At 48.6% G+C, this 15,935-nt stretch overlaps 1 protein-coding gene across 1 annotated transcript in view; it reads left to right on the forward strand.

Annotated features, from left to right (window-relative positions):
- The first annotated feature begins 8,542 nt into the window (after positions 1 to 8,542).
- The window catches only part of KCNK17 (potassium two pore domain channel subfamily K member 17), a 228,545-nt gene continuing 221,152 nt past the window's right edge, over positions 8,543 to 15,935 (forward strand). Inside the window, exon 1 of the mRNA XM_085610236.1 lies at positions 8,543 to 9,171. Coding sequence (XP_085466362.1) covers positions 8,971 to 9,171 — 201 coding nt within the window. The 5' untranslated portion in view covers positions 8,543 to 8,970. The remainder of the gene's footprint in view (positions 9,172 to 15,935) is intronic.

The raw sequence follows: 15,935 nt of genomic DNA on the forward strand, positions 1-15,935 counted from the left end.
ATGCAATAAATTAGCATGGATTAATTACTATCTGTGAACAACATATGCAATAAATTAGCATGGATTCATTACTATCTGTGAACAACTTATGCAGTAAATCAACATGAATTCATTAATCCACTAGGAATATCATATAGAGGAAATCAGCATGAAGTCATTAATATCGGTGAATAACTTATGCAGTAAATCAACATGAATTCATTAATCTACTAGCACTTCAATCCGCTCTACTAGTGACACGGTAACTGGGGTTCTTATCCCCTTGTAATAGGAGCGATCTGGTGTGGCTTTCAGTCACCACAATAAAAGGGGGGTTCCTTATGGCACATTGGCGCTGTCCTAATGGTTCTTCCCCCACCTCACACGCTCGATGCGCTAAGGCCAGGGATGTCCCACTCCTCCCGGCTTCTCCTCGGCACCCTCGGCCCAGTCTTAGTCTTTCCCGGGGAGGGGCGGATGCGGGGCTGCCTCCGGTGAGACTGGAGACTTCACGGCAGCCCTCCCGCGCTGTTGGGATCTCCGCCCCCCTCCCCGGGGATGTTACCTGTTCTCTTCGGCCCTCCGGGGCCCTTGCGCTGGTCTCGGCGATGACAGGGAAGTCCCGAAGCCGCTTCACCCCCGCCGGAGCAGTGCCGCTCGCAGGGAGTGCTTACGGCGCTCTGTGGAGGCTGGACGTGGGCGGGAGCGGGGGCGAGGCCTGAGACGCGGCCGGCGCTCTCGTCACGTGTTAGAGGGGGAGTTTCCTGGGAACGGCTGCGATCGCCAGGGGCTCCCACACCGATGATTCTCCTCAGCTGACGCGGGGCCCTCGAGCGGGACGGCCGGCCCCCCCGACAGTGGCAGTCACCTAGGGCAGCAGCGGTGAGTCTGGGGCACAGTACCACGTCTTGGCTCTCGCGCTGCAGGAACTCGGGCAGCGGCGGTGTATTGGGGCACTTAGCGCTTCACAGCCATAATGCTTTAGGGGGATGTCGGTGCTCCAAAGAAACAGTACGTCAGGGCTCAGCGCCTCAGGGAGGTGACGGCGCTCTTCAGAGTTAGCGCTTCAGGTGTCAGCGCCTCAGGGGGATAACGGCGCTCCACAGGTATAGCGCTTCAGGAGGTTTTTGGTATAGCGCTTCAGGAGGTTTCTGGATAGTCCTTTTCCAGTTAAGGGGTTAGTTAGGCAGTGAGGGGGGGGGGGTGGAGTTGGAGGCTGCTGCCAGTTAGGCCTTACTGGATGGTCCCCTGGGGTTTCCTTCACACTGGGCCAGGTCAGTGGGTTTGGTCAGGATTCCTCACACAGCTTAGAGGGCAAGGCCTAGACCTAGTCACCCCTAGTGGTATAGGTGCCCCCTCCCCCTTCCGCCTAAAACTCCAGCACAGGGTCCCCCCAAGTCAGTGATACCTCAACAACTGACTAGAAAGTTTCCCGCCCTTTCTATTTATACCCCCAGGTCAGGTGACCTCTCTTTATTCCGGAAGGTTCCAGGGGCTTTCTACATTCTAGGGATGGTCAGGGGAGCCAGGCTAGTGATGTCACAATACCTAAGGGTTCTAGACAGCTCCTGACAACTAGGGCGCTACTTGAAAGACCGCTCTGCAGTAGCAGGGGTCTGTGGCAGCCATGTTGGTGGTAGAGAGCACCTGCACCTTAGCATTGACTAGCAATGGTAAGGTGCCCGGAGACCTAGAGCCAACCAAAAAGAGGGTGAAAAAAAATGAGGCAAGGGCGAAAAAAAAAACCAGGAAAGACCACCCTAGGGCGGACAGGTCTAACAGCCCATTTTTCAAGAATGTTCGTTGCACCCCCCGCGGCCACCTTTCTTGTTTTCTTTATCGATGTTTTACTCCCTCTATTTTTGTTTTCAGTCCGGGTTGTTTACCAGACGGCCCCCTTGTTTGGTTTCTGTTTCGTTCAGAAGCTTTGCCTCTTCAGTTGTCGTCGGTATCTAGCGGTGCCGGTGGGTGTACGCTGTTCTCAGACGCGCTCGCGATTGGGCCCGTTTTTTTCAAAATTGTGCGTTATACCCCCCACGGCCACCTTTCTTGTGTTCTTCCTCGATGTATTACTCCCTCTATTTCATTTTTCAGTCCGCGTTGTTTACCAGTCGGACCCAAAATGGCGGCCCCCTTCTATGGTTTCTGTTTCGTTCCGAAGCTGACTTAGTGCCACCCCCACCAGAGTCGCCTCTTATGGCTACCGTTGTCCCGGTGGCCTCCGCAGGAAGCTCCCAGTACTAACCTTTAGGTATGTTAGCTGCTGGGTCCTCCGGTGATCATACTGGGCACAGGCAACAGCAATAGTTGCGGCAGCGGTGGAGCTTTCACTTTCTGGGCACCATCTTGGATCCTTCCTCTTCACACCGGGAGCGCCCCTTTGGAGCAATTTTCACCCTTCACTGTTGGTGTTGTGTTCACGTGCCCGGGTCACTTTCCTCCTTAGCCTTTCCGATGTCTTTTGGTGTAGTCCTTTCCCCTTGGCGATCAGCTCTTGCGCGTTCTTTTGGTTGCTCGCTCCCAGGTTCAGCTGAGCGCTGGATTCAGGCGTCTCCACCCATTGCCATTGCCGTGTAAGCCACGCCCCCAATGCGGAATTTTCATTCTCCCGATTTTTTATTTTAATCTCCCACGTCCCTGTCCTAAAATGTTGGCATGTATGTTTCTAAGCATAGATGAAACTGCACAGTGAAACACCTCTCCTGACTCGCGCCCAGGAAAGTTTCTCTTGGAACTCACTAGGCGTCCTGCATTTCGCCACTGCCATGAGGGGAACGGCTGCACCGGGGAGAGTCCAGTCAACGCCGTGAGGGGAACGGCTGGACTACATTACCCAGGTGCCCCGGCAGCGCTCACCTGACGCCAGCAACACCGCGCCCGGAGGCACTTGAAAAGGAAGGAACGCCTCCCGCAACCGCGGGACGCGCGCGGGCGGCGCCGGGCGAAGCCCGGACTAAGGGCGGGCCGTCTGGGGCCGGATAAGGCCGGGCTGGGCCACCCTCCTTGATTTTGCCACATTTCAAAGGTACTTTGTTTCCAACTTGGATGATTTTCTTGTTGGGGGCTCACTAATAATAATACTCTGACATCACTACTGAACTGTTTCTTGAACTCCTCATTTGACATAAAACTGTGCATTGGGATAAAGGCCGGATTGGATTGCTATAGACTCTCTGTGTGTCTACGAGAAGGAATTCAGGGTGAATAGGTAGGGGGATAATCCTCAGAACCCCAGTAATGACTAAACCACCAAAAACACGCTCGGCTACGAGCAAGGCCATTTTAGCTGATACCCCAAATCAGGTCATTGCTGGAATAATTGATGTACCATCTAACAAAGCTAAAAAACCTACCGCAATAGACCTGATGCTGAAGAAAGTCTCGGGGGAGATTGAGCGTATGGAAAGGAGTCTGTCTTCCTCACCAATTCCAATATTAGTTACACCCACACAATCTAGAGACCAAACTCTCTCAGAAAGTCCAAACACAGAAACAATGAGCAACTCAATTGAAGGCATTCCTTGTGCTCAACAGCGTGCACAATCTGGAGCAGAAGAGACAAGGGAAAATAATCTCACTACACAGAGTAGGCCCAAACAACAACGGGGGAGGGGCAAGGGACAGCCCAGGAAAAATACATCAATTACAGGTGCTCGTAGACCCAAAAATAGCAAGGAGTCCATCACTGAGGATGAAGTAGGAGCCCCCTATGTAAGACCGCCAGGGTGGATAGAGAAGGTAATTGGCGATCTAAAAAATCATCTGGAAGTCTTTATCATCAGCCAGATGAAACCGATAATCAGTAGGATAGACAAAATTGCAAATGAATTAATCAAACAGGGCAAGCCAATGGCCCCCATAAGTATGAACCCTACTGCAGGCCCTAACCAAGCCATAAATACACCCACTAATCAAATTGCGGCCACTAACAATTGTGCTAGTTATATACAAGATACGATCGCACAAGTCCATGATCTGCCCAAAGCTCCACCACACCCAGGGAGTGGACCCCCACATAATGGCAGAAATAAACAGATAGATAAAGCCCAACAGCAAGCAACTACACAAATAGTGCGAGATGCCCAGCATTTAACCCAAGGCCTAACTAGCCTACCACAATATGAATATGACCCATTTGAGAGATCAGAAAGCCCCCCACCACATATAAATTTACCCCCGGAAGCATGCCCCTATGTTATAGTATTTGCAGGGGTGCCGGAACTCAGACCCGTAGAAAAAGAAACTCATCTAGAACTAAAATCGAAAATAATAAAATGGTTAAATATTCATAGGCCTTTGAATATGGGGGAAAAGGGGGATATTCTACATGTAAGAACAGTGAACTGGCTAGGAGGCAGAAAAAAAGACATAAGAGGGGACTGTATTGTGGCAAACTTTAGAGATGTTAATCTGGTAGATTTCATACTGGGAAACACAAACAGGAATCACACTAGTACAATCTGTACCCTTCCCCTGGGATATTTTTACCCAAGGAGGCGGAGTATTAACAATCAGATTTACCCAACCTGGAACACAGGAAGAGCACAATTCAGACAAAGGGACAGAAGACCTAATCAGACAGGCCAATTTATACCAACCAGAGACTACCCAGAGTGGAGAAACAGATTTGCCCCCTTACAGTCGTTAGATGAAAACGACTGACTACCTCCTGCAGAAAATGGACAACAAAATATAACCACAGGGGATGGACTCGTTTGTATCACGAAAGGGGTGGAGGAAAGCCTGGAATCCCTAAGGATAGAAGCCCCCCCAATGATGAGAGGTGAGGATGCTATTGAGCCCATGACTCATAACAAGAAAGTGTGTAGCCGGATCGACCAGGTATCAGAGGGAGGAAAAGACTCCAAGGCAGAGCTAGCTATATTGTCCTGGAATATAGCCGGCCTGGGGGGAAAATTCGTTAATAAGGACTGGAGGGTGTATATCACTGGCTTCCAGATCATAGCTCTACAGGAGACTTGGGCACAAGACCTCTCTCTTTACCACCTGGAGGGTTACAAATGCTTTTTTACGCCAGCTTTGGAAGGTAGATCAGGAAGGGCGAAGGGAGGGCTAGCCATATATGTTGATTTAGTTCTAAAAGGCACTTGGTCAAAGCCCTTGTGGGTATCACATACTTTACAAGCAGTGATATTCCAGGGACAGGGCCAGAGATACCTAATATTAAACTTTTACAACTCAGGGTCGATAGATGGGAATTACCCAGTGATACACGAACTAGAGAGTAGATTAACCGAAGAAATTGATCAAAGGCAGGGCGGTCAAGAACCAATAATCCTACTCATGGGTGACTTCAATTGCCACCTATGCCAGAAACTCTTACCCGTGAGCCCGGATTGGTCCTCCTGCCCTGTAGAAAGTGGCCCACATTTTGAACACAATAAAGAGGGAACACTCCTTTTGAAGATCCTTGATAGGTTTGCTCTCACTCACACTATTGACTTGCTGAATGTGAGAGTTGGAGATATTCTTAAACCAACATTTAAGGGAAGGGGCTGCTCATCCATCATAGACTTTATACTAATATCGAGCTCTGCAAAAGAGCAAGTCAAAAAGGTAAAAACGGAATGGAGCCCCTTTAGTGATCATAACCCCCTAACCCTTGAAATTCCCTATAATGTGAGAACTGTAAGGAACGCTCCTTCTGGCACTGAACTTCGCCCAACGGACCAGGGGAGGCGCTTAAGGTGGGCCAAGATCAATGCATAGGAATTTTACTGTTCCTTAATGGAAAGAGGGAAAGAACAAATAGAGGCTTGCCTTGAACTTGCAAAAGAAGGTAGAGAGTTGGTCTTGGCTTTTGAGTCCCTAACCAAGGTGGTTGACGGATTGTTAAAAACTAAACGTCCGGTAAAAGAGTCACCAAATCCACGCTGGTTTGACTCTAACTGCTCGCGGGCTCTGAGGGAGCTAAAACTGTGCCTAAAGACCCTCCCGAGAGATTAAAACAAAGTAGCCCGGTATAGGCATAATTATAACATTCAGGTTAAACAAAGGAAGATCACGCTTCAAAAGGAAGTCTGGGCAGACCTACGGGAAGCAGGAGAAAATAGGGATTATACCCAATTCTGGAGAATTATCAATAGGCCCTGCTTTCAAGATTCTAGCTCCCCTGTCATCAGCACTAATATTCTTCCTGAACAATGGGTCACCCACTTTGGAAGTTTATATAATCGCCAGGGCAAAATACTCAAGACCGGACCATGGGTGGGGGTGAGACCCGAGGAACTGGAATTTTCTTTATTGGAAATCACTAAAGCAATCCAAGGCCTCACTAAAAATAAGGCACCAGGGCCAGACGGTACCCCCCCCGATCTCTACCTAAGTAACATCGAATTATGGGCACCGATCATGACCAGAGTACTAAATGCAGCGATTAGAACTGGGCTCCCTCGATCTTGGTCTACAGCACAGATTGTCCCCATCTACAAGAAAGGGTGCAGGGACAACTCGCAATGCTATAGACCAATTTCGCTGATAGACGTGTCAGCCAAATTACTAGGTAGGGCAGTCTTAAATCGCCTTGCTGAGTGGACTGAAGCACACCACACCCTAGCAGACACCCAATACGGATTTAGATCCGGTAAATCAACTAGTGACCAATGTCTCAATCTCTATCTTCTAGTTGCCAAATATACTAAAGCCAGTAACGGAACTCTGTATATGGGGTTTATGGACTTGGCGGCTGCATTCGATAATGTAAATAGAAGTAAATTCTGGGCCCTTATGTTCAAACTGGGAATTGACCCTGAACTCATAAACATCTTACAAGAATTACACTGGAACACCACTGCCAAGGTCCGCTATAGTGCGGGGGCGGTGAGCACCGATCCCTTCCCGTGCACTAGCGGAGTGAGGCAGGGGTGTATCCTGGCCCCCTTTCTGTTTTCCCTGTACATAAACGACTTAGAAAGCTCCTTGTTGGACATGAAGACTGATTGCCCTAAAGCAGGATCGCGCCATATACCAGTTCTGCTGTACGCGGATGACGCGGTCCTGCTGGCACGAACAGCAACGAGCCTACAACATCTGGTGAATGGATTTGTAAAGTTCATGGAGAATTTGGACCTCTCCGTGAACTGGACCAAATCATTTGTCATGGTGGCAGGGAAAAAACCCACCAAAAGATTTAGTTTTAAAATAGGAACACATGTTCTTGAAACTGTTAATACATTCTCGTACTTGGGCCTTCTGTTTGATGGAGGGATTAGGTTTGCCCCCTTGCTAGAAGAAAGATGCAGGACATTGATCTCAGCAATTGGTGCTATTTTAAATTTTGCTCGTAGACTGGGTCGATGGTCACCAGAGCAAGTGGTGACGCTGTATAGAACCGTCTACATCGCTAAAGCTACGTATGGGGCAGAGGTGTGGGGGTTTTAGGGACGCATACCTGCTGCAAGTAGAGGAAGACAAATTCCTACGTAAGATGCTAAAGATACCGCATTGCATCTCAGCAGCGATTGCACACACGGAACTTGGCATCCCATATATTACAGACCAGATAAAAGTAAGACCTATTCTGTCCTGGCTCCGAATCTGGGTAAACCCAGAAGCGGAGCTTAGCAGACAAATAATCAAAGATTGTCTCCAGAGAGATAGATGGCTTCAAATTCCCTGGCTTAAATATGTTAAAGAAGCTCTGGGGGCTATAGATCATCAAATACTTTTCACAGAACCATCACTGATTGACCCATTCTGCATAAATCAGATTCAGAAAATGTTATTGGGAAAATATGATTCGAGCAGGAAACAACTGGACTCTATTAAAACATCTGTAACATCACACTCTCTAGTCAGCAACGGAGAGGGCATGGAACCATATTTATTTTTAATGTATAATCAGCAAGATAGATTTTTAATGTGTCGTTTTAGGCTCAATTTGTTACCTAACATTTTAGCTTACCCATCTGGTTTTACCCTAACAATTGAGCAGAAGGGTGCCTGCGGCTGCGACAATAGGTCTCCGCAGGACACCCTTCATTTTGTACTATTATGTTCCTTTTATCGTACCCCCCGTCGTAGATTCCTTGTAAATATTTTAAAAGAGTCAAAACTACGTCACGCTAAACCTGCCCTATCATTCTTGCAGAGAGCAACTGACACACGCACCTTATGCTCTATTTTGAGTTTTTTTAAATTTGCCGTTAAATTAAGAAATACCAGGGGCTGACTCAGACTGTATTGAATGTCTTTTTTAATCTTGTTTTTAACATTGTACGGTTCAGAAATGTATGTTATTGATGATTTTGATGATTTGTACTATGTACTATGTATTTTTATGATGGTTTTTAATCATCGAAATAAAAATGTACTGAACTGAACTGACTCGCGCCCACTCTTCGAAACGGTGGTGCTTCCAAGTCCGAACATTACATACAGTCTTCCATAACGTTTTGCATTTATATAGCGCTTACTGCCGCTGGTGAGGCTTCGAAGCACATGACAAAGTCTCACAACGCATCTTCGAAGGCAGTCCAACCGTGACTCCCTGGTGTGGCGCCAAGAAGTCCCGTGTTCTACCTTCCGACTTCGGCGCAGCTGCATTAGAGAAGAATTTATCATCTGTCGTTACTCTGGGCTCTTAAGGGCCTGACAAGCAGGAGCCCCTGTTTACTTTATGACTCCCGCTCCCTCCCACTCTCCTCCCCCGTGTGCGTGCGTGTGTGTGCATGTGTGCGTGCGTGTGTGTGTGTGCGCAGTGCTGCTGGCCACACAGCTGAGGACTCCGGAGGAAGCTTGGAGTCCCAAAGGGGAAGTTAACAGCTCTGCGAAGGAGGTGAGGCCCCCCAGGGCCGAGCCGGGACATACCTTATGCCCCCGGAAGAAGTTTATAAGTTAGAACTGCCAAGAGGAAGCCCAGAGCCCCGGAGAATGGAGGAAGCGCCCAGAGGAAGCTGAGAGCACTGGTGGGCGCCTTCCTGCCCCGGACCCTGACCCGCCGCCTCTAGAGTGCGCTGCCCACCCCTGCCCATGCCTCTGTGCTTCTGCCCCAGGGTGCCCACCACCCTCATGCTCCTTCTTCTCTACACAACCTACTTGTTGCTGGGCGCCGGCGTCTTCTGGGCGCTAGAGAGTGGGAGCGAGGCTAGCACCGCCCAGGACCTGCAGGAGCTGCTGAGGGGCCAGAACTTCACCTGTATGGACAACCAGACCCTGCGCAGGTTCATCCAGGTGAGAGGAGCCGAGCTCCAGCGACACGTACAGGAGCGTGTGTGCACCATCACAGGTCCCCGTGTATGCAGGCAGGTGTAGAGCAGGCGTAGAGGTCCCCATGTATGCAGGCAGGCGTAGAGGTGCCGATGGGCAGAGGTGCCCGTGTATAGAGGTGCCCGTGTATACAAGCAGATGTAGAGGTGCCCATGGGTAGAGGTACCCATGTATAGAGGTGCCCATGTATAGAGGTGCCCGTGTATACAGGCAGGTGTAGAGGTGCCCATGGGTAGCGGTGCCCATGTATAGAGGTGCCCGTGTATACAGGCATGTTTAGAGGTGCCGTATATACAGGCAGGTGTAGAGGTGCCTATGGGTAGAGGCGCCCGTGTATACAGGCAGGTGTAGAGGTGGCCATGCATAGAGGTGCCCGTGTATACAAGCATGTATAGAGGTGGCCATGTATAGAAGTGCCTGTGAATACCTATGTGTGTCGAGGTGCTCATATATAGAGGTGTCTGTGTATACCTGTGTGTGTGTATAGAGGTGCCCATTTATAGAGGTGTCCGTGTATACCCATGTATAAAGAGGTACCCATGTATAGAAATGTCTGTGCATACCGGTGTGTGTAGAGGTGCCCATGTATAGAGGAGCCTGTGTATACCCGTGTGTGTGGAGGTACCCATGTATAGTGGTGTCCGTGTATACCTGTGTGTAGAGGTTCTCATGTATAGAGGTGTCCGTGTATACCTGTGTGTGGAGGTGCCTATGTACAGAGGTGCCTCTGTATACCTGTGTATAGAGGTGCCCATATATAGAGGTGTCTGTGTATACCTATGTGTGTAGAGGTGCCCATGTATAGAGCTGCCTGGGTATACCCATGTAAAGAGGTGCCAATATATAGAGGTGTCTGTGTATACCTGTGTGTGTAGAGGTGCCCATGTATAGAGGTGCCTGTGTATACCTGTGTATGTAGACACATACATGTATAGAGGTGCCTGTGTATAACTGTGTGTGTGGAGGTACCCATGTACAGTGGTGTCCGTGTATACCTGTTTGTAGAGGTTCTCATGTATAGAGGTGTCCGTGTATGCTTGTGTGTGGAGGTGCCTATGTACAGAGGTGCCTCTGTATACCTGTGTATAGAGGTGCCCATATATAGAGGTGTCTGTGTATACCTATGTGTGTAGAGGTGCCCATGTATAGAGCTGCCTGGGTATACCCATGTAAAGAGGTGCCAATATATAGAGGTGTCTGTGTACACCTGTGTGTGTAGAGGTGCCCATGTATAGTGGTGCCTGTGTATACCTGTGTATGTAGACACGTACATGTATAGAGGTACCTGTGTATACCCGTGTGTGTAGAGGTGCTCTTGTATAATGGTGCCTCTGTATACCTGTGTTTGTAGAGGTGCCCATGTATGCAGCTGTCTGTGTTTAACCATGTGTATAGAGGTGCCCAAGTGTAGAGGTGTCCATGTATACCTCTGTGTAGAGACATGTACATGTATAGAGGTGCCTGTGGATGCCCACGTGTGTAGAGGTGCCCATGTATAGAGAGGTGTTCGTGTACACCCATGTTTGTAGAGGTGCTCATGTATAGAGGTGTCAGTGTATACCCGTATGTGTAGACATGTACATGTATAGAGGTGCCCGTGAATACCCGTTATAGGGATGTTCATAAATACCTGCATGTCTAGAGGCGACCGTGTTCAGACAAGCAAGTACGGAGCTGCTCATTTAAACCAGCATGCAAAGAGCTTATCATATATACCTGCACATCTAGAGGTGCCTGTGTATACCCGTGTGTGTAGAGGTGCCTGTGTACCAAGATGCATGTGTATACCTGTGTGTGTAGAGGTGCCCATGGTGTAAGGCTGCCCTGGTATAGCTGCATCTTTAGAGTTCCCTGTGCATACTAGCATGTATAGAGCTACCCGTGCATAGCAACATGTACAGAAATGCTCATGTATGTCAACATTTTCACCAGCATTGATGGAGCTGTCTTTGTAGAGCAGCATGTATGGAGAAACCCATGTATACTATCATGTGTAGATATTGTTGTATATACGACCATTTACAGAGGTGCCCGTGTGTACCCCCATGTAATGAGATAGCGATGTATACCACCATGTAGAGAGCTGGCAATGTATACCAACATTTAGGGAGGTTAACATGCATAGAGTTTCCTGTGTATATCATCATGTCTAGAGGTTCCAGTGAGTACCAGCACACGCAGTTTCCCCTGTACACCAGTATGTGCAGAGTTGCCCATGTATACAGGCATGTATAGGGCTGCCCAGGTGCGAACAACTTTTACTTCCCACACCATGTATACCAGGACGTTTAGAGTTCTTCATGCAACATGTATATTTATTTATTTATTTTTATCTATAGAGCTTTCTAGAGCGTAAATGTGACTTGAAGGTGTCAGAGCGCTCTACAAGGTAATCCGTTAGTTAACCTACAGTAGTACAATACAGTAGGGTTGGCAACTTCCGCCAGTGCGGTACTGTTCAAAACATAAACTTGCAGTAAAAATCACCCTGGGGGTGGAGGTGGGGATGACTTGTCTCAAGCGTCAAGTATATTAAATTTGGCTATGTGGACTCATATGAAATATTTAGACCTGGAATACCATCTTTCTGTAGTTTCCTAGTGAGTATGGGACCTCCAGGTGGCCGGCCTATCATGATGGTTTCATCGGGCAGGGAGGTTGCCGTGGTAATAATCTGTTCATCTGCTTTTGGGTGTCCCTGGTAGCCAGCCAACTATGAGTGTCTCATGGGGTAAGTAGGTTACAGCAAGGAGAACCTGTTCATCTGTTTTTGGTTGTTTGTGGTAGCCGGCCAAACACGATGGTCTCATGGAGTTAGGAGGTTACAGCAAGGAGAACCTGTTCATCTGTTTTTGGTTGTTTGTGGTAGCCGGCCAAACATGATGGTCTCATGGAGTTAGGAGGTTACAGCAAGGAGAACCTGTTCATCTGTTTTTGGTTGTTTGTGGTAGCCGGCCAACTATGAGTGTCTCATGGGGTAAGTAGGTTACAGCAAGGTGAACCCGTTCATCTGTTTTTGGTTGTTTGTGGTAGCTGGCCAAACATGATGGTCTCATGGAGTTAGGAGGTTACAGCAAGGAGAACCTGTTCATCTGTTTTTGGTTGTTTGTGGTAGCCAGCCAAACATGATGGTGTCATGGAGTTAGGAGGTTACAGCAAGGAGAACCCGTTCATCTGTTTTTGGTTGTTTGTGGTAGCCGGCCAAACATGATGGTCTCATGGAGTTAGGAGGTTACAGCAAGGAGAACCCGTTCATCTGTTTTTGGTTGTTTGTGGTAGCCGGCCAAACATGATGGTCTCATGGAGTTAGGAGGTTACAGCAAGGAGAACCTGTTCACCTGTTTTTGGTTGTTTGTGGTAGCCGGTTAAACACAATGTTGTCATGGAGTTAGCAGGTTATAGCAAGGAGAACATGTTCTTCTGTTTTTGGTTGTTCGTGGTAGCCGGCCAACCATGATGGTCTCATGGGATAAGGAGGTTACAGAGAGGAGAATCTGTTCGCCTGTTTTTAGATGTCCCTGGTAGCCGCCAACCGTGATGGTCTCATGGAGTTAGGAGGTTACAGAGAGGAGAACCTGTTAATCCGTTTTTGGTTGTTCGTGGTAGCTGGCCAACCATGAAGGTCTCATGGGGTAAGGAGGTTACACCGAGGAAAACCTGTCCATGTGCTTTAGGTATCCAGGTGACTGACTGGCTGGGATGGTTTCATAGAGTAGGTAGGCTTACAATTTGAACAATATGTTCATCAAAATTGTTTTTACCTCCCTCTTGAAAATGGCAACCAAAGGGTTGATGTGAATTTCCGGTAGAAGGGAGTTCCACTGTCTGGAGGCTACTCCGGAAAAGGATCGAGCTTGGGTGCTGCTTTTCGTGAACCTCAGAGGTTTCATTAGGCGGGAGCTGGTGCTGCGTACGGAGCGGTTTCCTCCCGATAAGGTGAGACTGCATGGGAGGTATTTAGGTACCGAAATGTTCAGCTTTGTGCATCACACCTTTAGTATGCTTCTAGCTGCTATGTGGAGCCCCGGAGAGATACAAGAGAGGGGGTAATGTGACCGAAGTGTCTTCTACCAGTTGCTGCTGAGTTGAAGGTTGCCTTGAGTGGAGACAGGTGAGATTTTGGTGTACCAATGAGCGTAGTGTTATAATAGTCTGTCTGGTTAGTACAAAGGCTTACACTACATCATTGAAACTTGGGGGAGGGTTGAATTGTTCGATCTTCTTGAGGAGAATGAGTTCGAAGAGAGCACTGTGTTTGGCTGCGTTGATATGGACTCTCGTTAAATGTTTTGGTTCACAGTAATTCCTAAGGATTTAGTGGACTCAATAATAACCGGTTTGTAATTGAGAGCATCTAGGTGGTTTAGCCATTCTTGTACTGGTGGAGAGCAGTGGGGTGTTGGGGTGTTGGGGGGGAGGGTAGTGATGCGGAGGATAGCTGTCTAAAGGGAGTTCCATTTGAGGTGCTTTAGGGCTAGCCAGGTTTGGACCTTAGCCACAACAATATTTAGATGTAAGGTGTCACCTAGGTAGGATATTTTCAAGTACAGCTGCGTGTAATCTGCGTACATGTAGTATGCCATATTAGAGTGACGGAGAGTCTCAGTTAGTTGTTCCAAGTACAGGTTGAAAAGTATGGGGGAGAGCGTGGAGCCTTGGGATACACAGAGCCTCACCACGGCTGTGTTTCAACGTGAGGCCTCTAGTTTAATTAGTTGTGAGCAGTTGTTTAGATACAATGAGAACCAGTTGAGTACATTTCCTAGTGTCTTCATTATTGTGATATGGTTGACAGTGTCAAAAGCCAAGGATAGGTCAGGGAGAATGAGGAGGATGGAGTTGTTTTAATTGATGATTTTGAAAGTGCATCCATGACGTGTATGATTGTTGATCCGAGCTGTGGTTTGGTCTGAAGCTGGTTTGGAAGTTGCCTAGTTGATCAATTTTTAGGTCTCGCCTACGCAGCGCGCATGCGCTTCATAGGAGGGGACTTTTTGGAATCGATCAGCTTTTTGGGGAAAAACGTGCTTGTTTTGCATTGCTTTGTATTGCAACGCCTGTACGTTTGGCATTTCCCTTGCGGGAGCGAGCAGCGGCGCCATGTGTTAGCAATTATCACGCTCGCTCCTGCAAGGTAAATGCTGCGTGTCCCTGCTCTCGGCCGCACTCCCCCCACCCCTCCCACTTGTTTATTGTTCCTTTACGAGCACTTTTCACATACGCTGCTCATGTCATGCAGCACTGCCGTATGCCGCCTTCCCAAACCGCAATGCTAAACCCCCTTGTTTGCAGCTGTTGATGTCATGGTTCCTGCTCAAGCAATGCCTTTCTGGCAGTGTGTACCCCACAGTGTTCTTTCCTCTTATCTTTGCCACCCATGGCTGTGAAGCAAGCTTACTGGCTGACCGGTGATATTTTTACGTAGGCCGGCCGGCTAGGTTGGACTGCTGTGCAGGCCAGCCATGCCGACTCACGGCCAGGCTGATGATCTCGGCTGAAAGGCGGCCCGAACGGCAGAGCTGAGAGGCTAAGCCAACACTCCTTGGTCCGACCGGCTTAAGGCTGACTGGCTAATGGCTGACTGCGGAGTGGTTCCCGCAGTTTGGCTGGGCTAGTTTGCTGCCGGGTGGAGGGCCGAGCTGGACAGGCTCGAAGGCTGAAAGGTTAAGCCTGTTTATTACCCCCTGCCGATTGGCTGAGTGAGTTGGCCAGGACAGAAGGCTAGGCTGGCTGGCGTGGCAGGCTGGCTTGACCCGCTGGCTGAGGGCTTGATGGATAGATAGATAAAAAATAAAAAAAATCTGTCCTCCACTGGCGACGTGCGAGGCTACCCCGACAGCGCCCCACCACCCTTTAAAACAGGATCGCAGGGTGAGGGCGTCCAGCCAGCAGCGAGACTCCAACCAGTGCCCAGCACCATCAGGCGTCATCTCAGACTCCCGCCCGGAAAGAGTAGGCACTGGGGTGGAGTCTTTGCAGAAATGGGATATTAACGTACCACAAACAACCAACAAAATAAATAAACAAAAAACACACGCGATTCCACCCGCTCCACCAGATGCTCGAACTCTAGCCACAAAAGTTAAAGTTCTGACCCATCTTTGCGGGTGAGCTCTTATCACTTACATTTGATATTTAAGCCTATGCTTTCTAAAAGCCTCCTAAAAGTTCCTGTAACAGCTCAAAGTGCAGCAGTCTACTACTGTGCTCCCAGGGTAGACAAGTACCTAACAACCTAGCAGTTGGACATACCGTGGGGCTTTCCTCACCTTTTTATCCCGGATGTTTGTCTGGGTCAGCACCGGATTACCAGAAATACTCAGCAGGTAAGCAATCTCCCCCCCCAGTGCTACACGTAGTAAAACCTGAATATGTTAAGCACCCAGAATAATGTGCTGCATGAATAAAAACTTATAAGGTCCCAAAGGCGAGACCTATTGGCTATGCCAATGCTTGTTTTATATGTTGCCAGAGTTGGTTGAGGTCACATTTTTCCAGGACACTAGAAAAGGAAAATTAATCGCTGGGCTAAAGTTGTTTAGATCTTTTCTTCAACAGTGGTGACACTTGCCCAATTTTCAGGCAGTCCGGGACTGTGCCTTGGATAAGAGATGCATTGTCGGAGGAGCCCGGCGAGAGGTGACTAAGCTCTTTGGTTAGGTAGGAGAAAATAAGAATGGTGAAGTGTGATGTGGTGACGCTATGACCCTTCAGATGTCAGTCCATTG

This window comes from Triturus cristatus, chromosome 6, assembly GCF_964204655.1.
Source record: "Triturus cristatus chromosome 6, aTriCri1.1, whole genome shotgun sequence".
Taxonomy (NCBI): domain Eukaryota; kingdom Metazoa; phylum Chordata; class Amphibia; order Caudata; family Salamandridae; genus Triturus; species Triturus cristatus.